Source organism: Caretta caretta, chromosome 8 (genome assembly GCF_965140235.1).
Source record: "Caretta caretta isolate rCarCar2 chromosome 8, rCarCar1.hap1, whole genome shotgun sequence".
Classification (NCBI taxonomy): Eukaryota; Metazoa; Chordata; order Testudines; family Cheloniidae; genus Caretta; species Caretta caretta.
Genome location: NC_134213.1, coordinates 25,842,537 through 25,868,776, shown reverse-complemented (window position 1 = coordinate 25,868,776; position 26,240 = coordinate 25,842,537). Strand labels below are relative to the sequence as shown.

Below are 26,240 nucleotides of genomic sequence, written 5' to 3'. Positions count from 1 at the left end.
CAAGTCCCTTGTGGAACATTTCACCTCATATTGAATTGAGTATGTAACTTAGCATTATACTCTCCAATAACCCTTACAGTCATACAGGTACAGGCAATAGAGGGCATAGCTAGCTTAAGAAGGGGCGGGGGGCGTCGGCAAAGGGAAGAGAGAGACTGCCCCACCCAGCCCAGAAGTCTTGTCAGAAAAAAAAAAAAAAAGTTAGATTTCTTTGTGTGACAAAATAAATGTTAATGGCACCAGTCTTAGAGAACAAGTGGACAACTTAACAAGACTAAGGGTATGTCTATACTACTGGCTGGAACGGTGGGCAATGATTGATCCAACGGGGTCAATTTATCGCATCTAGTCTAGATGAGATAAATTGACCCCCACCCCTGAGCACTCCCCCATCAACTCCTGTACTCCACTATTGCAAGAGGCACAGGCGGAGTTGATTGGGGAGTGGCAGCAGTCAACTCACCATAATAAAGACACTGTGGTGAGTAGGTCTAAGTACATCGACTTCAGCCATGTTATTCACATAGCTGAAGTTGCTTAACTTAGTTTGATCCCCCACCCCCCAAGTGTTGACCAGGGCTAAGATTTAGGACTTCAGACCAATTCATTAAAACCATTTTTATTCAAACCAAAAAAACCTTATACATATTTACCAGTATAACATTTTAACAAAGCACGTGTATTGTCTTTCTATACTGCCAGTGTCTAAACCTTATATAATGAAACCCCTACTTATGCAGTGAACATCTTCCATCCAATGAAGACCAGCTGCCTTGTTTTCCCATGTGTTGAGTTTGTGCAAACAGCTAGATAAAAGTGAAGTGTTAACTGCATAAGAGCCCAGTGAGTTTAGCATTCGTTAAAGGTCACTGACATACCTGGATATGGAAGCCCATCAGGATGTAGGGGCACAGGCAGTCAAACAAAATTCTCAGTCTGTCTGTGCCAATCTTGACCAGAGACTTCTACAGCAATATGTTTTAGTCACTAACCTCTAAGACTGTCAGTTAGAATGTCAACTGTGGTTTAAGGGGGCATGGACCCGGCTAGGAAATCAACTTTGCAACCTGAATTTCACATCTATTCTGTGGTGTAGGGAGTCACATGTGAAACCAGACAAATGACTGATCTCACAAAACATTCCTTCCATCAGTAAGCACACGTGAACAAACAGTGAAAAAAGTTAAGCTTAATGTACAAGAATCATGTGCAGTTAACCTAAATAAAAAGCTTTATTTCTTGAATTAAAATTAAATACTTGTTACTTTGTTTAACTTGTTACCGGTTGTACTAAATGGCCATAGACATGGACAGATTTTTAAGTCTGCTTTTGGTATTTTGTTCTCTTCAATTGAGACAGTTTAGATATACTAGGAAGTGACATGCCAAATATTTCCCTGGGTCCCAGTGTGAAGCAGGCTTTGACCAGGGAACCTTTACAGTGCACAGTCATCCATTGCCTGCTGGGTAATAGGTTATAAACCTAGCATTGTTCTTTAAAAATATGAAAGAAAGCTTTTCCCTTAAGGGCTCTTACTAGACCCATCATTGTGCAACCTTGATCCTTGATTTTATAATGTACATATGGTCCCTTGAATCTTCTAAGCAGCACTTCGCTTTTCCCAGCAAGTTAACAGGCTCCTCTTGAAACCAAGAGCAGGTCAGCACTTGTCCCTGTTGCCTGCAATAGAAAAGCTGCTGTAAACTTCTTGTAAATGCTTCTATGACTGTAGATAAACAGTAACTCAAAAAGGTCACATTACCTAAGACATTATTAATTCCTGCAACCAAGTTCCGGTTCTGCATTTCCCCAATATGGAATGGGTAGTTTATATAATGTGAAGTCTTGTTTTGACTATATTGGAGGGATAATTGCAGGCAAGTGTGGACACTTACCCATGATCTGAACCATTGATACTCAGAGCTCAGTGATTCAGGAGCCAAAATTAGCGATCAATGTTACCCAAAGAAGCCATAATAGTGTGAATTCATGGTTTCATTTACTACTTTTTATATATACATTTTTCCCTCACAGCAAAATGAGTGACTCAGTATTATTTTTTCAACCACAATTGGTTAACAATTAAATCAGTGTTTTAATATGTGCTGGAAAGCCACAGGAGACCCATGCGAGCCTCAATTTGAGGATCACTGACCTGAACACACACCCCAACTTACCTTCTTTTAAAGGAGTCTTGGGAGCAACATTTTCCTTGCTATCATGTTGGAAAGCTTTAGAAGAATCAAAGCGCCTGATGCCCTGAATTTCATGCAGTTGCTCCTGAAGCTCTCTCTGTGCTTGTTTTTCCTTAGCTACCTGAGCACGGAGTTTTGAAACCTCCTGAAGTAGGAAACCATCAACACTTTAGTATAAGTCTGAGGTCACCACATTATGAAGGAAGCAGGTATGAGACAGTTATGTTAAAATATGTTAAAGAACACTAGCCAAGAGAAGTCCGTAAAAACTGAAAGTTAAAGTTCCCAGCCATCCAAAATCTATTACTTACATCTGACTCAAGAGCATGGCATTCTTGAAGCCCTCAAGTCTATTAGCGTCTCATAGCACCAATCAACCTCTCCTGCTTTCTTTGCAAGGCTCTAGCCAATGTGGCAATATGGATCTTGGGATCCATTTCTATTAGGTCTAGCAAGAGGAAAAGCTGAGAGATTTGTCCTCTCACAATTACCTGGTTTGTAAACATTAAACACTAGCCCAGATGTTGATGCCTAGAGCTGAAGCAGCTCAGTCCAACTCCAGGCTAGAGAGAAAGTTGTCCCAGATGATTTCAGTGTTAAACTCCGAATACATTTCAGATGTTTAGTGTCAGCATATGGATAGTTTCTTAAACTAAGGTGATGTTGCTTACTGGCTGGACATAATACATGCATTAGACATGTCAGTTGACAAACCTGTTTGAGCTGGGCATTCTCATCTTTCAGCTTCATAACATGTTTGATTTTCTGCCTCTGATTCTGATGACCCAGTAGCTTAGCATATGCATCACTTAATTTGTTCAGCTCTTCTTGGGCTACACCATGTTCATTCACGAGAGCATTCTTCTCTGCCTCAAATGCATCCAGTTGTTGCTGAAAGAGTTTGAGTAGATCATTCAGTGGCATTGTAATATCTTCCAAGTTAATGCCAACTCTTAATAGTTGAGTGTTGACCCACAGTGATGAATCTTAAATTTCGAGGTGCTGCTTTAAGAAAAAAAAAGTGTTTAGCACAGAGACTAACCTGAAAAGGCTTAGTTTTGTTGTGCAAGTCTTCATAGAGAGTGCGCCAGGTTTGTATCTCTTCTTTGAAGCCAGCAGCCACCTTTTCATCTACAGTTTTCCTGAACAGAAATACAAGCACAGTTTCTTAAAATATAAAGATTTTTAAACATCATGCGTTTGCAAAGGAAGCTTTTAAAAACCACTCAGTCTAGTCTTAGATGTATTCCCATTATTATGCTAGTCAGAGATCTGAAGTCACCTTGATCTTTCAACTTCAAGCTGTTTCTTGAAGTCTTCAGTTTGCTCTTCCAGTTTTGCCTGAAGTTTAGTTATCTGTGCTATGCAGGATTCCTTGGTTCTCCTTATTTCTGCTTCTTTTAGTGCTAGCTTTGTTTGGGCATCTAGAAGCATCCTAGGGAAGGGAAAAAACAACAAAACAGATGTTATTTCTTCATGAAATATTTGGAGAATTTCAGATTTAATCAGTAGTAAGTAAAGCTTGCAGCATTCCAGCTACTATACTTACAGAAAGAATGGTTAGACTGAAACAGCAAGGTTTTCACTGGCAATGTTGCATAAGGCAGCCAACAGAGCGATTGTAAGGGGCTATCATCAGATTAAGCCTACAATATTTGTAATGTTTCAGTAGTTCAGACAATATCCCTTTCTGTGCAAGGAAAGCTTCTGTAAAACCTATTGTTGATCTGTCCAATGAGGACTGTTTTGGCACATTAAATTAACTCAAGGTATTTGTCTTATTCCAGTAGTTGTCAGACACAAAAAAACAGTTGGACACAATTTTGGGTGTCTAGTAACGGATTACCCACTCAAGCTACGTCTCATACCAACAGACCTGCAAAGCTAAACTAAACAGGTGTGATTGAACAGTTAATATAAGCAGAAGCTTAGACTCCGAAGAAGAGCCCTTAAGTAAATCCAGCAGGAATTGTTCACTTTTGTCTCCTTCAGCATTTCAAGGTGGTGTGAACTTCAAAGTGTTTTAATGAAGCTATTTGTAAGATTCTAAACTGAACAGTTAGCGACTTCTGTAAGTCGCTATTTATCCAAGCTACAAACTTCACTGTACACAGAAGAAAAAAAAAAAAAATAAATCAGTTGGATGTCAAGAGGCCAACTGCTCTTTTATAATCTTATCAAAGACTTTTAAAATGCTACTTCATTCACTGGTAATCTTGTGGTTTACTAGACATATCTTGTTGTAGTCTTAAATACTGGACATAAAAGGTTAAATAAAAGTGAACTTGTGACAGCTTTCAAGACAGTTAAATACCAGTGTAGTGTATCTTGACATCCTAGATTAAAGAGCAAGAGAAAGTTGGGTAGCACAGATTAGTCACAAAATGTTTGACCTGGATGGACTTTAAGGCAGGCATCTTGAGGGACGAACCCCAGAATTGCAGAATTAGAGCTGTGAGATTTAGGTCATAGAAGGCATTTGGAGAAGTAGTAAGTAGGGATAGAAAGAGAGAAGACTGGAAGTTCCCTTTTCAGTGTAGCCAACAGCAAGAAGATTTTGGGTGACAAGCATTTACATACAATGGAATAGATTGATAGTCCATTAACCAAGTTATGATGAGGGATTTTAAGTGTGTCACTGGGGGACCAGGTATTGTCCTTAGCTATCCAACTAAATTGAGTCACCTCCCACCCTGCAGTGCATATACTGGTGGATTTTGCACAGCAACCTCTCAATGCCCTGCAGCTGAAGGTCTATTCATCCAACAACGAGCAACAGTTCATAACACTAGTTGTACTGGAAAAATATTCCATATGGTCTGGCCATAGGCATGTCAGAGATGCCCCCCAACCACTTTAAGGAATAATCAGATGGTCCATTACCTTGCATATTCCTCTTTTGCCTTGTCTTTAGCATGTTCCAGCTCCTGGAGTTGCTGTTGTGTATCCTGACCTGCTTTTCTCAGCTCAACTAGTTTCTCCTGTAGAGAAGAACTGTCCAGTTGGAGACATGCCATTTCTTCAGTCATAGATCCCTTGTAACTAGAAGGAAAAAGGTTTAGAATCTGTTACTTAAATGATAAACTTCATTTTGCAGTGTTCAGTCCTTTTGAAGACAGTAACAATCCACCATAAGTTTGATGCAAGTTGTATTTGAGATCCCCATTACAGAAGCGTAGAAGTGTAGAGCCAGGTGCTTCAAGTGGTCATCTAATCAATTCTGCCTCAGCATGCAGATGAAGTATTTCAAGACCATCTGTGAAAAGGTGTGTCTAATCTGTTAGAGACCTCCAATGACAGGGACTTGACAACCTCCTGTTTCAGTGCTTAACTATCCTTATACAGTTAGAACTTTCCTATTATCTAACCTAAGTCTCCCTTCCTACAGATTAGGACAAGCAGCAATCGGCTTAATGTCAGTGGATTGGAGAACAAATCACTTACTTCCTTATGACAGCCCTTAACATATGAGATGATTTATCAGGTTCTCCCTCAACCCTCTCTTCTAGACTAAAGAGTATTTAAAGGAAAAAAAAAAAAAAAAAAAACACACACCACACGCTATACCTTTCCTAATAGGTCAGGTGTTTTAAATCTTTTATCATTTGTCCACATATTTCCTAATGTGGGGTGCACAGAATTGGAAAGACTCCAGCTAAGGTCTCATCAGTTCCGAGTAGAGTGGGACAGTTGTCTCCCATGTCTTACATATAAGACTGTGAATACATCCCAGAAGGACATGACCCATTTTTGCAACAGCATCACATTGTTGACTCTTATTTCATTTGTGATCCATTATAACCCCAAACCTTTTTCTACAGTATTACTGCCTAGCTAGTTTCCCCCCCCATCTCTTCGTTGTGCATTGATTTTCCCTTTCCAAGTGTAGTACTTTGCACCAATCTTTATTGAATTGCATCTTGTTGAATTCTGACCAATTCTCAATTTGTCAAGGTTGTTTTGAATTCTAATCCTGCCCTCCAAAGTGTTTGCAACCCTCCCAGTGTGGTGCAATCCGCAAGTTTTAGAACCATACTCCAAGTCATTAATGGCACATCAAATATAGGTTTACAGATACCTACTGGAGTGCCCAAATTATAAGCAGAGTCTGCAATCCTGTTGAGATTGTACCAAAACTTCAAGATTCAATTCAATTAGTACAGATGACCAAATACAAAAAACCCTCTCCATTTCTGTCAGAAGTCACCAATGGGTCAGACATAACTCTCTGAATGCCCTTTTGTATGGCAAACAGTTACTCATTGTTTTAAAAGTTAGGAAAGTACTGGCAGACAAGCAAAGTGTTTTTAAAACTGGCAGTGGATACAGAAATAGCAAAGAGTTTAAAAGTACAAGATTACCAGTTCAATTTTAAAATACTTTGCAACATCATGTGTAGTTTCCAGGGATTAAAACAACAGTATCCCTTATTGGAGAACAGCTTGTGATCAGAAATTTAGCTATCATAATATTCAGCTGGATCTTAACAGAAAGTTAAGCTGCACTTGCCAATCCAAATAGTCCTACTGTAGTTTTGGTTTCAGGAATGGGAATATCATTTGGAAAGTGTCCCACTAACATTAATAGTGTTGGGTTACAAGTGTATGGCACGTGTCATGTACACAAGAAGTTGAGTGAAAGATTTAAAGCCCACATAGGTGCTGACTCCATGGGTGCTCCAGGGCTAGAACATCCATGGGGGGGCAGATGCTCAGCACTCTCTGGTCACCTGTTTGGCACCAGGCAGAGCGGGTGGAGCACCTACCTGGAAAAAGTGAAAGTCTGAGCCTGTGAAAGCACACTTACCGATATCTCCCTCCAGCATCTAGAGTAAATTTGCATACCTTTCAAATTCAGCGACATTTTCTCCAAGTTTACGCAGCGTGTTGCTGTGCTCTTCTTGCATCTGAAGAATAGCTTTACTGTGTGTTTCATTGGTTCTCTCCAACTCAGCATTCTTCCTGAAAATAGATTTTAATATTCTATTCTTGAGTCCAAATCTTGGTATTGGTCTAGGACAAACAGCCGTGGTTGTGCTTCCTGTTACCTCTGATCCAAACCAGTATATTTCTTTCCTCAACACCACTTTCAAGAGTTAAACATTACACTGCCTAGCGGGTTTGATTTTACAAAATTTCCTTTCCCCAGAGCTTTAATTTCAGTTGTGTCTGTAGGTTGGGATTTTTACCATGGAAGTAGAAGGAATTTGAGTTCAGGTGGGAGGAAGAAGAGCTGCATGTAAGGCGCTTAGCCCAATTAATCTCAACTCTGAGATTAAAACAAACTGTTTCTTCCCTGGTCCTCACAGCATGTCTCCTTGGGATAGTTTAATTTCTCCAGAACCCTAAAGTCAATGTTATCCAGTTGGGCTAGAGTATTCTAGATTTTAAATCTTCATATGGAACAGAAATAGCTCTTTAGAGCTAGCAGGTCTAATAAGAGCTTAAATAGAGTACATTTGTGCACAACACCTTGCTTTATGTACTTTTTCATGATTCTGAATCAGTAAACTGTCTAGCAGTTCATAAATTACATCTAATTCTGAGATTAGACACACTAATGTTGAATAGAAAAATAAAAATAGTAATTGATTTAACACCTTTGCTACAGGGTTAGCTGTTGTTCAACCAGTGTTTTTAACTTAACACTTCAGTCCTTAAGTTGCTGAGCAACTTGGTGTCCTTATAACTAAGGCCCTATCAAATTCATGGCCATTTTGGTCAATTTCACAATCATAGGATTTTACAAATAGATTTAAATAGCTGAATCATGACATTTTACTGAAAATTTCAGCGTTGTAATTGTAGGGGTCCTGACCCAAAAAGGGAGTTATGGGGGAGGGGATGGGGGTCACAGTGTTATTGCAGGTGGGATGCGACACTGCTATAGGCAGTTGTGCTGCTGCCTTCAGAGATGGGCAAATGGAAAGTAGTGGCTGCTGGTTGGGAGCCCAGATCTCAAGGCTCAGTCGCTGCCAGCAGCACAACTGCCATGGGGAGGAGGGATAGTGCAGTGTTTTGAGCATTGGCCTGCTAAACCCAGGGTTGTGAGTTCAATCCTTGAGGGGGCCACTTAGGGATCTGGGGCAAAAATTGGGGATTGGTCCTGCTTTGAGCAGGGGGTTGGACTAGATGACCTCCTGAGGTCCCTTCCAACCCTGATAGTCTATGAACTGCCACTCTCTGGCTGTCCAGCTCTGAAGGCAGCACAGAAGTAAGGGTGGCATTACCACAATTCCCCCCTAAAATGACCTTGTGCCTGCCCTCCTGCAACTCCCTTTTTGGGTCAGTACCCCCCCCCCCATTTGAGAAACATTGGTATCCCCTGAATCTGTATAGTATAGGGTAAAAGCACACCAAAAAAGGACCAGATTTCACAGTCTGACACATTTTTCATGGCTGTAGATTTGGTAGGGCCTTATAACAGATACGATTGAGTTGTTAAAATTTAAGAGCTGCTTTTTGAAAATACTGCATTAGATCCAATTGCTATAGAAAAATGAGCAGGTGGCCACTGGTCAATTTAGTCCTGTGTATTCTAGTGAGAATTTTTTTTTTTAAAACTAAACCTGGGATTGGCATTTGTATTTCCAAATTCATTACAAGCAACAGTTAGAGTTACTCTTTTCACAAACCCTTTCAGCTTTGCTTCCATCTGTGCTAGCTCTTCAGCTCGGGACTTGTTCTCTTGTTCCAAGCGCTTTACCAGCTTATCAGCCTTTTCTTCCTTAATATGCAGTTTATCCAACTCATCCATAGCTTCTTCCAGTTCTTCCTCCAAAAGGAGCCTCTCATTTTTCATCTCTTCTTGAAACTCTAGCAGCTTTTGATACATGGAAGTGGAAAGTTCCTGCAGGCACAAACAGTACAAATACATAGCTATTAGTACAAAGGAGTTTTGTTTAAGTTTACACAGTGATCTTAGTTTTCATGAACAAGATTAAGGGCTTGTGTACATGAGGTTGACTAGCTAACAGCTATTCTACTATAGCTATGCCAGTCCGTTTCCTCTGTGTAAACAAGCCCTTACTCATCAATACATTCACAATGGGTTTAATCTAAACCAGAGCAAGAATTCAATAGCATTTGCTATGGGAGTAGATCAAGTCTGTATTTCGTTTACCTTCTCTTGTTGCAGCTGAGAACAGATCTCCTCCTGTTTCTGCTGAAGTTTTTGGTGTTCTTGCTCCTCTAGGAGGAGTCTCTTTTTCAAGCTTTCTATTTCAGCATTCATACTTTGCTCTTTTTCTCTGTTCTCCATTAAGAGTTTCTCTATGGAAGAGAAAGTTGCCAATATAAAAAAAGCTTTGAGGACAGAATAATTAAGATCTGTGCCCTACAGTACATTATGGTGCTAATAAGCGATGGTCACGTAAACACCACCCTATACTGGAAACCTACTGACCGCTATTCCTACCTACATGCCTCCAGCTTTCACCCAGGCCACACCACACGATCCATTGTCTACAGCCAAGCTCTACGATACAACTGCATTTGCTCCAACTCCTCAGACAGAGACAAAACACCTACAAGATCTCTATCAAGTGTTCTTACAACTACAGTACCCACCTGCTGAAGTGAAGAAACAGATTGATAGAGCCAGAGGAGTACCCAGAAGTCACCTACTACAGGATAGGCCCAGCAAAGAAAATAACAGAACGCCAGTAGCCATCACCTTCAGCCCCCAACTAAAACCTCTCCAACGCATCATCAAGGATCTACAATCTATCCTGAAGGATGATCCATCACTCAGATCTTGGGAGACAGGCCAGTCCTTGCTTACAGACAGCCCCCCAACCTGAAGCAAATACTCACCAGCAACCATACAATAGAACCACTAACCCAGAAACCTATCCTTGCAACAAAGCCCGTTGCCAACTGTGTCCACATATCTATTCAGGGGACATCATAGGGCCTAATCACATCAGCCACACTATCAGAGGCTCATTCACCTGCACATCTACAATGTGATATATGCCATCATGTGCCAGCAATGCCCCTCTGCCATGTACATTGGTCACACTGGACAGTCTCTACATAAAAGAATAAATGGACACAAATCAGAAGTCAAGAATTATAACATTCAAAAACTAGTCAGAGAACACTTCAGTCTCTTTGGTCACTCGATTACAGACCTAAAAGTTTCAATTCTTCAACAAAAAAAAAAAAACAAACTTCAAAAACGGACTCCAACAAGAGACTGCTGAATTGGAATTAATTTGCAAACTGGATACAATTAACTTAGGTTTGAATAGAGACTAGGAGCGGATGGGTCATTACACAAAGTAAAACTATTTCCCCTTGTTTATTCCTCCCCCCACTGTGCCTCAGACACTCTTGTCAACTGCTGGAAATGGCCCACCTTGATTATCACTACAAAGGTGTGTCTCCCCCTCCCCCAGGCTCTCCTGCTAGTAATAGCTCATCTTAAGTGATCACTCTAGTTACAGTGTGTATGGTAACACCCATTGTTTCATGTCCTCTATGTATATAAATCTCCCCACTGTATTTTCCACTGAATGCATCCGATGAAGTGAGCTGTAGCTCACGAAAGCTTATGCTCAAATAAAATGGTTAGTTTAAGGTGCCACAAGTACTCCTTTTCTTTCTACAGTACACTGTGGTGCTCCATCTTCACTTTAAAAAAAAAAGTGACACACACACACACACACCTTTCCCACAACTTGGTGAGCTGCTGAGTTTATCATATGAACATTCTTCCATCCTAGGTGACAAGAGCAACCATTAAGACTTTACCTCCCTTAGCATCAAAGGAAGTGGGGCAGGAGGAAGCATAACCCTCTCCCAGAACAGCTACTGGGGATTAGAGAGGGGTGTGCAGAGATAAGAGTCACTTAGTGGAGTCAAGAGCCAGAAGATACCACGATATGCAGCAGTGAATTGTGACAATGCAATGCTGCACTGCTGCCTGGAGAATGGCTTACACCCCATTACCCACCATATTAGAATATGGAACTAGAACCAAAGTGATTTTTCAAGTGGAACCATACTTACCCTGGAATTTCCAGAGTGTAAACTAACTGGTTCAGACAACTCCCCATTCCCACTCCACCCCCATCTGCTGCTGGGTGAAGTTTTTAGTATTTGTTAGTAACAATACTTCTGACTAGAATCTGGGATAATAGGTAAAGAAGCAGATCAGTGTAACTACATACCACAGTTTTGACTTGGGACACACTAGCTGACATTTCAACAGAATCATGTTACATAAGGTCTAAATGAAATCAGTTTGGACATGGGCCCAGAGACTCAGCCCATAGGCTATAACAATTACCTTTTTCTTGTTCAAGCAACTGACACCTTTCATTAAGCTCTTTGATTAGTTTAGATAGCTCTTCTTCTTTTGTTGTAAAACAATCTTTCAAGGCCACAATGTCCTGGTCCTTTTGTGCCAGTATCTGCTCCATATGGAGAAGATCTAGTTTGTACTTCTCTATCTGTTCTGCAACTCCACTAAGAAAAAAAATCCAGATATATGTCAGAATTACATTTTGCTTAATTTTATTTGTTTTGTTACAATTTTCACCAACATAATCCCCATGTAACATTGAGGTCCCAAGTATCTAAACAGGACTTGGGAAAGATTCCTTTCTAGGTGGAAGAGCTCAGGACAGGATCTATATTAATGGGCAATGATGGAGATCAGATCTTTATAGTTCACCTTTCAAAGTGGAAGCTGCATTAGAGAGTTAACACAACCAATCTTCAGTACAAGTTAACTAAAAGACTCAGATCATTCCTCCTATGGAAAAATATTCATGAAGACTCCTATGAAATTCTCTGAGTGCCCCCCAACCCCAGCCACTTGGACTGGTTGGGGGTTTGCCCTTCTCCAGAGAGAAGTGGAAACCAGTCTCATATTTATGCAGGAACTGCACAGATCCAAGCAAGTCACAATGTCCGACTCACTGCATGAAGATACAAGGCTCTGCTTAAGCACCCCCCCGACCCCCGTGCATCTTTGTATCTCTCTGCACCCCTTTAAGGGGCAGGGTGGATTTCCAACAAAGAAAGTGCTACAGAATTTACTGCAGCCCAATTCCACACTAATTGTACATATGCCTTCTCTATATTGCAATCTGCAATACACTTAGCTGTCCCATTGATCTTGGAAGACATATGTATTGAAGGTATGTCTACACAACTGATGTTAAAGAGCTGCTGTGGCTGTGTAGTGCTGAAACTTTCCCTCGCGGAAGTAGTTTTATTACAGCACTGACTACCAGGGCTGCAAAAAAAACCAAAACATACCTTCCACGAGAGGAATAGCTCCCACGCTGTAGCACTGTCTACACTGCCACTTTACAGCACTGACATTTGCATCGCTCCGGGGGTTGTTTTTTCACACCCCTGAGCGAAGAAAGTTTTGGCACTGTAAGTGGCAGTGTAGACCAGGCCTAAGAGGGAAAATCCAGCATATAAAAAAATGAAAACAAAAAAAACCACCACACTCTGCATAGACAGTGTTGACCAGACAGTTTGTACATAGTAGTGTAGAAAGCTACTTCCATAGAGAGGTGAAACCTTGCTCAAAACTTCCAAGAGTCAAGCTAATGTGAAGGTTTTAAATTTAAGAAATGGACTAGAGATTTCCCCCCACCTATATAAAGGGAAGAGTCATAATACTGATGCTGGTACAATTCAAATTAGAAATACCATTAAAGGCTTGATCAAGCCCCTACAACTAAAAGACTAAGTGACACTTGATTTGTCAAATCTAAAATAGAGACTTGTTACCTGAGTTCTGTAATATATTCCAAGAGTTTCTCAGTGTCAGACTTTTCTTCAACCTTGTCTCTCTCAGTAGCAGTTCTAGAAATAAGACATTTAGATGCTGCACTTAACATGACAGTTCTAAAACCAGATACTCAAGAAGAGCAGCACAGAGCTAGAGGTTAATAAGTAGCTGCCTGCAGACAACTAACAGACATTCTGCATTCATCTGTGGATTGCTAGTATTAAGGCATCTAATCATGCACCAGAAGACACCTAGACGACAAGTAATTCAGTACTACACAATATGAAATGAGAGTTGCATTTCAGTAGATTTTGCATTGTCAATTTCAAATATGAATGTTCAGCCATTCACATATATGTGGGAAGGAACAAACAAACTTTAAGGAGAGCTAATGCTAACTCACAGAATAAGTTAATTCAATCTCTTCCATACCCAGCCTAGGGGCTCTCTGTCCTACAGTTTGGGAAGGAGGTGGCAGGAGATGCCGAGGTCCTGCCTAGTCAGTGACTGCTGCTTCTGGTAGAAGTGAGAAAATGGTATTAGGGATCTGAAAAATCAAGTAGATTTTTCTGCCCATCTGTGATGTTCATGATTAGGGACACCAGTTGTACGACAACCAGGTAGCCTTCTTCAAAAGGCTGAAGCCTCTCTCATGTCCTGGCCACATTAACAAGTCAACATACCGAGGTCTCTCATGACTAGTTGCATTCCTCAGGAACTATTAGCTCTAAGTTTACCAGTAGAATCACCACCACCAGTTTCATGAATTTTACTTTTATTATCAAACTCAAAGTGCAATGTTAGTAGTCAAATGACTGAGCTGAGACATTGAAAAGTGTACAAACCATATTTAGTATAATGCTTGAGCTCAGGGTGGTATGGGTCACACTTGAGATTCATTTTGAAGTGTGCACTGATATAGAGAAGCAGTAGCCTGCACAGTGAGGTGAAGTACACTAGTTGCTGACTGGCTTCAGGGTAGAATTTGAGGTGATGGCTGGGGCCTGCCTCTCTGCCCTTGTGATACACCACCTCAACTTGAGGCACTTGATTTGCAGTCTTTAGAAGCCAACTTTTTCTTACATAGAAAGGCATTCTCCACAATGGGTATTACAGCAAGTTGGAGGGGGAATAGCTGGACCTTCAGGTCAGAAATTCTCACAACACCCTCGTGAGGGAGAGAAGTGTTGTTCCCCATTTTGTAGTTGGAGAACGGAGGCATAAGTTTCACTGAAGAGTCTACAGCTGGGTCAGGAACTGAATCCAGATCGCTTGAGTCCTAGTCCAGTGCCTTATCCTCTAAACTATCCTTCTTACCATATTATACATGGTAGTTCACCTGAGTGTTGGGCAACTGGTTACCTACAGTACACCAATAGCTCAAGTTGATACAAAAGAAATTAAAGTCTTGCAGGATGCAATCCCTTCTTTTTGCTATGGAATGGAAGTCACCCAAGGTTGACTGATTTTAATTGCAGTCACAACTGGAGTACTAGAGGAGCTATTTTGTCTGCTACAAATAGATGCTAAGGGGTAGTGTCATATACTAGGCACCTCTTACAACCCCTATACAACAGGGCCTAAACCAGATTTGCAGGGTGACTTTATTAGTTTCCTCCTACACCAGATTCCAATCCACTGGCAAGCTCCTGTCAACTCCCTGTTTTCAGTACTTCTCTTCTCCTTAGCATCTGAGGGCACTCATTTAAATTTGCCATATGTTACACACTTACAGTTAAGTATAAGCAACAATGAAAGAGTTGGTAATTTACACCAGAGGTAATTCCTCTGTTACTTACAGTTTTTCTTCCAGCTGTGCTACTTTTCCTTTGGAATGCACTAGATTCCTCTGGACTGCCTGCAGTTTCATTTCCATGTCTTCCTGTTTAGCAAGGACATTCTTTGAAGAGAAAAAACAAAGTCATTAGTTAATAGCTATAGCAGTTTCACAAGCATAAAAATACAGCCAGCAAGTTATATTCCTACAATGCATCGTGGCAGGCTTATTTATCCAGGGTAGTTTGCTACCATAAATCAGCATTTATTATTGGTACAGCCCAGTGCAGTTGGAGTCAGATTATGACTTTGGAATTCAAGATGAATATGAAGTGAGAACGTATATCAGGAAGGTATATTAAAGGCAGCGATTTTTACAGAATTAAATGACACTATTTTGTTTTCTTTCTGGAGGCAGTGGAGTCTAAACACATAATTGGATTGTGATCCTGTATGATTGAAGATAACCATTTGTATTGCTGTTATACAGTCGTAACAAATCTTATACAAAGTGTATCATGTAAGCGGTCAATGGAAAAGTTACAATTTGTCAAGAATGATTATTCTGGTTAAATCCATGCATCTCTGTAACTTCAGATACAGATCTATATTCAATATTTGTATCTCAAACATGTATTGTATGCCTTGGTGACACCTCCAAGCTAGATTTATATCAGGGCTAGCCAACTATGTGTTGGTGGCCCATTAAGGCCTGCCTCTTCAATGGCTCACAATGGGCCATTGAATGGGCCTTTCCTGTGGTTGCAGGGGTGGGCAAACTTTGTGAATAGAAATTGTATGGGAGACCATGAATACTCACAAAATCGGGGTTTGGGGGGCGCTCTGGGAATGAGGGGTTTGGTCTGCAGGAGGGTGCTTTGCGACAGAGGGATTCAGAGGGTGGGAGGGGAATCAGGGCTGGGGCAGGGCCAGGAATGAGAGGTTTGGAGAGCGCTCTGGATGGAGTTTGAGGGGTTTGGAGGGGGGTGGGGAAGATAGAAGATCAGGGCTGGGGTAGGGGATTGGGGCATGTGGGGAGGCTCAGGGGTGCAGGCTCCAGACAGTGGTTACGTCAAGCAGCTCCCGGAAGCAGTGATATATGTCCCTTCTCCGGCTACTATACAGATGCACGGCCAGGCAGCTCTGCACCCTGCCGCTTTTGTGGGCACCGCCCCTGCAGCTCCCATTGGCCGGGAACCACGGCCAATGGGAGTGGTGGGGGTGGCGCTTGGGGCAGCATGCGGGGCCAAGCCCCCTGGCTGCCACTAGGCATAGGAGCCAGAGGGGGGCCATGCCACTGCTTCTGGGAGCCATGTGGAGCGGCCCCTGACCCTGCTCCAAAGCTGAAGCACTAGAGCAGGGCAAGCCCCAGACCCTTAGCGGGAGTTTGAGAGCAGGATTAAAATGGCCTGCAGGCTGTAGTTTGCCAATCCCTGTGTGGATGCCTCAGACAGCCAGGAACCAATGGCCACCCCTGTGATGAAGAGGTGCCTTGCCCCCAACCCCAGAGCTGCTACAGCAGGGAGAGGCTCCTCCCCCTGCTTCACTGTCCCAGCCAGCCCAGGTGCTGTTGTGGCGAGAGCGAGCGCCCCCCCTCCCCCGAGGAGTCCTCCCACACCCCTGTAGCCTGGGGCAATCTGCACCCCCAACCCCTCATCCCTGGCCCCACCCTAGAGCCCACACCCTCAGACGGAGCCCTCACCCCCCTGCACCACAACCCTCTGCCCCAGTCCTGAGCCCCTCATCTCCAGCCCCACCAACCCTCTCCCTCCCACACTCCAAACCCCTTGGTCCCACCCTAGCCACATGAATTTTGTTATGTGCACCAATATGGAGATGTGTGACACATCACCTCCATATTGGTGCACATTAATTTTTCCCACATGTGCAGAATGAATTTTGAGAGAACACTGCCAGAGCTATCTCCATTTTGCCTCATTCCTGCTCCAGTTCTCTGGACTATGGGTTTACAACTAAAATGAGTATTTTTAACTATGGACTGAGGACCTTCCAATCTTTTGGAAGTTACCAGACAGACTTTTGCAAGCCAGCAGTCTATTCCATCACTGCTATGATCCTGATCTACAACCACTGAAAAAAAAAAAAATCACTGGCATGTATATGATTCTTTAGCCATTCAATAACTTCTTTTCTTAATAACATTTTTTATAGTTAGCCAATCCTTAGTAAGCTGACAGTGCGATAGCTGGGTAAAATCTGAGATACTTACATATTGACCAGGGGTGTCTGATCTTTCAGGATTAGTAGAACCTCACATATAATGAATTGGGTTTTTCCAGTAACCTCTCACTGTACTAGACTGGTTTGTCTGGATGGGAAACCAATGGCTGGAATAATTAAGAGGGACTGTGTTTGGCTTTTCGGTAGTCAGTGTGGTGCTACAGAAGCTCTTTTGATAGGGATTTGGTGAATCTAATTAAAAGGATAAACCACTACACTTTTGGTTAATGTCTACCCTGTCTCTTGCAGTCTGCCCCAAGTGTGGCATTCTCAGTGTGGTACATCCCAGGCACATTGATGTTGTGACATCAAAGGATTTCTAGGAGCTTCATTATCTGGGTTCTGCTCTTGTCTTTGCTGTAGATTTGGAGTGCAAACTTGAAGTCATTTGAGTCCTTTGGCTCACTCCACCATTCTGTTAAATGGGAAGAATAGCTACTTCTGACAGTGGAGTTGGAAGAACCCATTATTTGCAAGTTGATTTGTAATTAAAGGCATTTCAATTGCAAGCTACAATGTAGAAATGCTAGTACCCTGCTTCTAATTCTGGAAGAGATTCAAGTTCCTGTCTTATGAGCAATTTCATTATAGTAATTTACCTTATTCTTTGCCTCCATCTTGTTCCTGAGCTTCATTAACTCCATGCATAGACTGCTCATTTTTTTCTGTGTGCCATCTTCAGAAAACTTAAAGAACCAGAAAGTTTAACACAGAATTAGCCCTATACTGAAGAGCAATTCACATATTCATTTAATAAGGGCCTTCCCTGACACTTAATCTCCCCCCCACTTAATCCTGCCTCCAAAAGAAGATATCTGCATTTCTTACCAGACTTAAGGGAAGCACTTGTAAATTGACTTTGCTTAAATTGCAAAGTGCACAAGCCAAGGCAAATGTACATTGAAAAAGCATATTTGTGGCTTTAGACTCTTAAATTATAAAGTTTTACAGCAGGGGTTGGTAATCTTTGAGAAGTAGCATTCATTAATTTAAGGTTCTGTGTGCCAGTAATAATTTTTTACAGGGGCCTCCTGACAGAACCCCAGACTGGCAGCAGGCTGAGTGGGGTCCCAGACTGGCAGCGTGGGTGCCAGACGGAACCCCAGACCGGCAGCAGGCTGAGCAGCTCAGTCTGCTGCCAGTCTGGTGTTCCATCTGTCGCCTGTGCTGTTGGTCTGGGGTCCTGGCTGCTGGCCCCGCTCAGCCTGCTGCAGGCCTGGATGGCCAGGACCCCAGATTGGCAATGCATTGAGCCGCTCAGCCCGCTGCCAGTCTGGGGTTCCATCTGCCAGCTGGGGTCTGGCCGCTGGCCCCACTCAGCCCGTTGCCGGCCCAGGGTTCCGTCCATCCAGGCCGGCAGCGGCCACGACCCACGCTGGCAGAGTGCCACTAAAAATCAGCTTGCGTGCTGCCTTTGGCGCACATGCTGCAGGTTGCTGACTCTGTTCTACAGTATCCACTACTGAAGTGTTGCAATGTAGCATAAGAGAAGTGTTGTAAAAGTTTCACTCTATTTAACTGAATCAGAGTTATGAATTTAACACAGTATAATAGGTCCCATTGCTGGTGAGGGCAGGAACCTGAAGGGTTGAAGTTAGAGCCCTAGAAACTTACTATACCCAAAATGTTTCTACACAAGCCACTAATAATTTCCACTGAAAGTTTACCATTTGCTTATGCATAAATTCTAGTTGCACCTTAGAATCAACAGCAGAATTGAACTTGTTACCTGTCAAGTCTAACCAGTTTGATCAAAAGAACTCAGCCACACAAGTACACACTTAATATGGGACTTTAGTCGGAGGGTAGGATATGCCTCAGTTGCTTATGTCAAGGTAATTAAAGCTAGTAGGTAAAATCCTGGCCCTACTGAAGTCAGTGGCAAAGTTTCCATAGACTTCAATGGGGACAGAATTTCACCCATTATCTTTAACCTTCTTCCACCTATGAACTCTTTGTCAGTGTCCTCCAAAGCAACAAACAATCACAAAAAAAAAACAAAAAACACACTTTCCTTGCACAGCATCTTGGTTGCTAGTTTAGCAGGAAATTTACCTTTCCTCTCTTATGCACTACATTGGTACAACTCACACAGGGACAAGATGAGAGGACATTTTGCAGACAGTAACACCAAGCGTCCCTGTCTACCCAGCAGTATTACTTCAACTTTGTTATAACATAATTTGTTCCACATTACAGTGAGAAAGTGTGAAAGACAACAGTGCAACTAAAGTTTAAATTGCCATATAAATTTACAAATACAGCCTAGTACTCCATTCACACAAGCCTGAGCATTAGCCCTACTGGTCAACCTACCAACCCCAATCTAACGGATTAGGTCCAGTCTTTTTTCTTAATTGTACCCAAAAAACCCCCCAAAACATTAACTTTGTTGCTTGTGAACAAGCTTGCAGATGTTACCTGCACAGAAAATGACAAAAACCATAGCAAGTCTCTGCTAACTTGATTAAGCGGATCCAATTCCAGACAAATACCTTTGATTTTAGAAATTCATTAGTTCTTGTTAATTCAAGAAGCTGTTTTTCCAAGGAAGCAACATTTGCTGAGAGAGAGGTTTTCTCCCTGACTGCTGCAGTTAGTTTTGCTTCAGACTTCATGAAATCCTCCTCTAGAGCCTGGAGTCTTTTATCTTGCTCTCCACGTTCTCTCACTAATGCACGAATCTAGAGGAAACATGTTGTTTGAATATTTATTACACTTCTCCAATTTCTAAAAAAAAAAAAAAAAAAAACACCCCACAAACATACAGCCATCCCCTGCCAAGTTCGGTTTGAGTGATGCTCATTGTTCTCCTGTGAAGACAGATTATCCTTAGTTATAAACAACTTTCAACTGTTGGAAAGGACACGTGAGTTACTACAGAAAATCTTTACCTGCCATTAAGTTTAGTGGATTTTGTATCCTTAGCATATCATCTGGCTATTTTACCCTACTCAGTTTATTTCAACTGGGGTGCAAGTCAGTAATGTCATGTCTTCTCTAATTTGCCGTGTGGGCAAAGCTGGCCCTCTGGACTGAGGGGTGGAAAGACACTTATGACAATATCACACCCTTAACATCTGAGCGATTTTTACATGAAGCCAAAATATAGTTTTGGTGGTGAAAGGGAGAAGTTTAACATCCCCAAACTTGAAGTTTGTATCTTAATTCCAAAGCTACAACTTCAGCAGGTGATTATTACGTAGAACAATACCCCACCATTTGACTAGGAAAAAAAAAAAATCAGTATCTAAAAGCAGGATTCAGTTTTCTCATATTCATTCTGAGATATTTTCCCCAGAGTTTATTGCCAGCCTAGAAGATTCAGGTGACTGCATTAATGGAATGAGCATGTTATAAGAACCTATACAGAATAGGCAACACTTAAATCAAAATGTCCTAGTTTTATATACTGACAAGTTAGGACATGGTTATTTTGATAAAATTTTGCTTTGGTCATTATACAGAGCTATTCATAAGATTCTTGGACATGTCAGGTTACATATTTTGTAAGGAATTAAAATTACTAGCTAACATGTGAAGCCAATAGTGGTCACATTATTTAAAAAAATCCAAAAAGACATCTGTTCATACCTCTTTCTCAAGCATCTTTTGTTTTTTCAGTTCTTTCATGATGGTTGTATCCTTTAGATAGGAAAAAAAATCATGTAAGGGTTACACATTTTCATACCTAAGAGCACAAAAACTAAGTACTAACAGGTATTCAGTTAAAGCTGGTTATTCCATTGCAGGGTTTCTTGAAAATTACAGATTAAAATAAACTGCCACTATGAGATGCATGATATTGGGCTATTTGAACTTATGTAAATCAATATAAAATTCCTTATGATTATCATACAATACTGAAAACATGACATTGAAGTTATGTTAGCAAGACTTCCTAATACTTCACAAGCACTTCATTTACTAGCCCATGGTTTTGTTTTAAACAACCCCCCCCCCCCCCCCGCAACCCTGCATTGAATTCCCTCCTCCCTCAAAACTACAATATATTTAAATTGACTTTCACACACACTAAGTGGTTCTACCCCTACTGTTCACAGGACATCACTGAGGGAGTCTCTCCCTACCCAAACATCCTTGGCATTTGGGACCCTCAACCTCTTATGTCCCCATATCTGAGCTTTCTGCTTTTCACTTTATTCTATGGGGAAGGCAGCAGAGGCTCAATAGCTACTGAGTTCCTTACTCCTCTCTCTCCACACTCTAAACAGAAAGAGTAGCACTTGAACGGTCTATTCCCTACCTCTCCCTTCTCAGGAAAAAGCTGTCACCTCTCCAGTCACAGGCAGAGTTTCTATTGATCCTGAGCAAGTGGATTATTCCAGGTCTGCCTAAGTTACATTCCATTTAAAAGGGAAAAAAGGGACTTCCTTCTTAGTCCCTATAGGACCTGAGCACAAGAATGGGCCTTGAAATAAACCCAATTGTCCTACTGAATGGTTCAAAATTTAGAGAATGCATTGTTTTAAATACCTGAGTTCAGAGTAGACTAAATTATAGGTTTGCTCAAAATTAACAGCATGGATATAGCTATACCAGAGACAGAAGAGTCTTACTGTTGATCCCAGAGATTTAAGTCTTCTTGCAGTTCGGGGCAAGCAGTCATTCGTTTCACTATTCAAATTTGGTTGACTTTCCATCTCCCCTGTGGAGACAAAATTTCACCATACTAATGGGTCAAGATTGACTAACTGTTTTTGTGGAAAGACTACATTTAATAGAGTCTTTGATCTTTGTTAGAATGCCAACCTCAAATCCCAAGGTTTGATAAAAAACCCAACAAACACTATCTTCTATGCCTGGCACCGTACAAGAGTTAGATGGACACCATCAATTCATAGTCTATTCAGTTTCCATTGAACTTACCACCGGTCCTGAGACATACACTCAGGAAGTGAAATATTGCCACTTTATAGGTTATGGTATCTCCTCAATTGCAGTGTGAAGGAGAAACCGACTACGTAGGGAGGTGGATGGAATGCATGAAGTAAATGGGGAAGAAAAAAAAAAAAAAAAAGAGTCCCTAATGTTTCAATGAAAATAATGCAGTATTACTGGGAGGAGGGAAATTCAGATAAGCATACTTTTCAAATTGCTGGCAGCCTTTTAAAATAGAAGCAGGTAGTCAATGAACCAATGTGAAGCAGAAGCAAAAGCAAAGCACAGACCATAATCTCAAGCACTGAGAAAGCAAACTGAAGCAGCAGCATATCAGCACCAAAGCCATGTTTACACTACAGTGGCAAAAGGGCTACAGCTGTGCTGATGGAAGAAGTTTTTCCCGTGTATGTAGTTAATCTACCTCTTGAAGAAGTAGAAGCTAGGTCAACAGAAGACTTCTTTTGGGTCTACACAGGGTTAGGCTGACCTTACTATGATGCTTAGGATGCAACATTTTTCCAGCAGCCCTGAACAATGTAACTAGGTTGATCTATTTTTTAAGTATAGACTAGGTGATAGTTTCAGCACTGCAAGTTCTTTTAAACTTTTTAAATTTGTAGGACTACTTACCTTTCTGCTTTCTCAACTGTTGAGATTTCTGCTTTCTAAAGCGTTGGGATTTGTCAAAGGACACAGGTCCCTTCAATGCCTCTGAAGATTTGAGCTCATAGAACCCTGGTGATGGGGCATAAGCTAGAAATGAGGGAATGAGATGTTCAGCACAGGAGATTACACTAGTTATGAAAATCTGGAAGAAGACAGTTATATTTATGGATTGATTGCCATCAAGCAGTTCAGACCTATATTTCATCTCCCAGTTTTTAATCTGCACAAGAGATATACAAATAAGAGAGCAGAAGATGGACGTCATTTGTCCAAGTAAACTCTACTGCTGATATGATCTGCAGTAGAGTTATGTCCATAGCAAAGCATTCTTACCTGTTTGTGCATGGACCACCACCATAAACTAGATTTGTTGTGTGTTCTCAATACCGCAGAAAGATTTAAAAATTAGTTCATTAAAGTCTATTCAAGTAGTTATTGGAAACACATGAGCAATTAGAAGGCAATCTTGTTCCTTTAAGACTGGATCAACATTTCAGCACTTTTATTGGCACAAACTTTTAAAAGGTAGTCCTTCCACTTTAAAAGGGAGGCTCATTTTGAACTCCACCATTTTTCACTTCCTAACACTAGAAGATGCTGCCAAGTGTGTAATTTTAAAAAAACTGCTTCCAAAAAAGTGTCTTTGAAGAGAAACAGGAAAGATAGGAGAACACACTGGCATGGATTCATCATTGCTCTTACACTTACCTGACCTCAGTGATCTTCGGGTATGACAAGCTAATTTAAGCATATCTGTCAACTTGTTTCAGTTTCCAAGACAGATTTACTGGCACAGAGGTCAGGGATTGAATGGATATGAATTACCACCCTCTGATCTCTCCAAATATATGTTGGTGGGACTGCATACAGCTGCAGTCACTGATAAATATCTATTGTGAAAGGAAGTTCTTAGTGAATGTCTTAAAGCTCTGTATTAAACTCACAGGTTAGGATTTTGTGGGGATAATCTTTGCTTTTTCATATCTTGTATTAAGGCTTTAAAAAAAACCCCAAAACAACAACAACAAAAAAACAAAACCACATCTAACTTGGTGCCCTTTTATTAGTGAGTGGCCTGTATCTGTAGTCCCATTTCAAGAAGAAATTAGATTCCACTCTAAAAGGAGGATTGGACAGTTACAGTGACCTTTGGTTGACTGGAAAAAGTGTAGTCAGTAATATTCAGTGCTAATGACACATTACTGCAAGTGCCTCTGCTTCATGACAAGCACTAAGAAGCCAAAAAGTAGAGATGGAAGAACTGCTGTCCTTGGACGGCCATGATCTACAAAACAAGTTCTTAAATTATTTCCATAGTTTAGACCACCTCCTCTCCCACATGTTATAACATTTGTGGCAAATGTAACAGCTGCCTACAGGAGATGGAAGGGCATTTTAGCAACTTTTTTTTTTTTTTTTTAAAAGCCACCACCATGTGACTTGCCAGCTGATTCAAGGAACATAGTCTGGGAACCACACATATACATTAAGTACACATGGAGTATCTTGATATTGAAAAAAGAATGCAATGGAATTGGTGGAAAAATCAGAATGGTTTTCACAAGACACTTGTGCCACTGTAGAACTCTAGGAATCCTACCCACAAGGCTAGTTGTACCAGCCCATTAGAGGAATACTCAGGTTATTTATGTCCTAAAGTTTAGGATTTATTAGTCTGTTTCATAGAAATTAAGACCAGAAAGGACCACAGATCATCTGCCTAACCTCTTGTTTATCTCAAGACATAACATTTCATATACCCCTGTATTGAGACTAATGACTTTAGACCAAAGCAATTTAGTCCTCAGGAGATGAAACAGTTGTGTGCCAGAGGAAGAGAACGAGAGAGAGATACCACCAATGCCTGGAAATTGATTAGGTGAGACATGCCCAGATGATCCTAGCTACCAAACCATGCCCCAAAGTGCAGAGGAAAACCTCCAGACCAAAATATTCCTGTCTTTTTTAACTGATCTCCTGATCAGTTAGACCCTGAGCATATGACCAAAACATACCAGCCAGGCATCTAAGAAATAATTCTTTGCACTGTCTCGGAGTACCAGTTCACTCTGGCCACAGATAGTGACAGGACACCAGACAAATTGATGGCTTCGGGGGCGAGGGGGGAGGAAGAAGAGAATGGGAAGAAGAGCAGCTGTGCCAGTTATACAGTAGGGAAAAATTCTCTCCAGATCCCCGCAGGCAACTAGCCGAAGTAGGAGAGTTGATTAGTAGAGCCGCAAGGGAGGAAATCCTGTTCTCTCCTTGAAGTGGATGAAAAGTGGGATTTGTAGATTCAGATTTCAAGGCCAAGAAGGGACCACTAAGACCTCCCCAGCATACAGACAATAGAATTTATCCAAGCAACTGGATTAAAGCATATATTTTTAGAAAGATCTCAAACAAAGCTCAATAGAAGAAGCATAATCTTCTCAGGTTTCAGAGTAGCAGCTGTGTTAGTCTGTATCTGCAAAAAGAACAGGAGTACTTGTGGCACCTTAGAGACTAAAATTTATTTGAGCATAAAGCTTTCGTGAGCGACAGCTCACTTTGTCCGATGAAGTGAAATGTAGCTCACAAAAGCTTATGCTCAAATACATTTGTTAGTCTCTAAGGTGCCACAAGTACTCCTGTTCTTTTTGCAGATATTTACAGTGTAACTACAGGAGTCCTTGTCAAGTACGCTTGTGACATACCCACATGCTACACTGAGTTCCCTATACAAGGCATAAATAGGGCCATTTACATTCCAGTGAAGACAACAGAGCAGCCTTAGGAAGAAGTTGCGCAGTTAGGCCAAGTCCTAATGCATGCAATTTCATGGCTCACAGTCCAGAAGATGTGGATAAGGAGATGCACCTTAATCCATAAGCACAACCTTGCTGCCTTACTGAAATAAATCTGCTGTATTAGTGGTCACAAAAATCCAAGAATAGCATTGTTGACCTGAGACCCCTTCAAGCAGACGTTTTAGCGTCACAGGCAGCCAGAACAAGGGCTGTAGGCCCAGGACAGCTGCCCCCCCCTGGATGCTAGCACTCAGGGGGCTTAGCACCCCATTTCCTCCGGCGCTACACCAACGCCGGCCTTCAGGGGTTGATTGGGTAGTTAATCAAGGCACAAAGGCCCGCAAGCCTGGGAGCCTACCAGCACCTCAGGGATGAGAGAAACCTTAACTCAGCATCACTCAGCCCGCCGGAGCAGGGGGAGGCCTCAGGGACACCATCAAGCCCAGCCACCCCACCCCCCAATCGCCTCCCCTGCGAGGCCACAGAGCACCCTTAACCCTCCTACTCGGGCTGGTGCACCCTCCCCAGAAGGGCCACTGGACGCCCCAGCTACCCGGGGCTAGCGACTGCACACCGCACTGCCAGGTCCGCCCTCAAGCTGCCCAGGGCGCCACCAGGCCCGGAGCGCAGGCCCCACGCACGCTCACCAGCGGCCTCGTTAAAGCGCTTGAGAGGAGCCTTAAGGAAGGCCATGGCTGCACACGCCGCTACAGCCACTCACGCTCCCAGAGACCACTCTCCGCTTCAGATTCAAACTGCCAACCGCCTTCTTAACTCGCCCCCGACAGCCAATCACAGAACAGCCTGCAAGCCTGTAGAGACAGCCAGCCAGTCACAGCCTCTGCCTGGAGCATGCGCACCGGATCCCACGGGAAACCAGTGATGTCGGCTCGCGAGCTGAAAAGTGCG

General features: G+C 42.0%; 1 protein-coding gene across 2 annotated transcripts; it reads right to left on the bottom strand.

Annotated features, from left to right (window-relative positions):
- Nucleotides 1-603: 603 nt before the first annotated feature.
- On the bottom strand, nucleotides 604-26,229 carry HMMR (hyaluronan mediated motility receptor). 2 transcript variants are annotated; one of them, XM_048862331.2, is made up of 18 exons: nucleotides 25,979-26,229; nucleotides 22,507-22,629; nucleotides 21,552-21,640; nucleotides 20,566-20,616; nucleotides 19,467-19,655; nucleotides 17,571-17,657; nucleotides 14,754-14,854; nucleotides 12,954-13,028; nucleotides 11,491-11,669; nucleotides 9,319-9,467; nucleotides 8,831-9,045; nucleotides 7,041-7,157; nucleotides 5,080-5,238; nucleotides 3,479-3,631; nucleotides 3,239-3,338; nucleotides 2,911-3,087; nucleotides 2,179-2,341; nucleotides 604-1,681 (listed from the first exon to the last, which is right to left on the bottom strand). In XM_048862331.2, exons 1-18 carry the CDS (start codon nucleotides 26,022-26,024, stop codon nucleotides 1,662-1,664), a joined length of 2,193 nt encoding a protein of 730 aa, XP_048718288.2. In that variant the 5' UTR covers nucleotides 26,025-26,229; the 3' UTR covers nucleotides 604-1,661. The 2 variants fall into 2 exon arrangements, with proteins under 2 accessions (XP_048718288.2, XP_048718289.2); XM_048862332.2 differs by lacking the exon at nucleotides 22,507-22,629.
- Nucleotides 26,230-26,240: the final 11 nt, after the last annotated feature.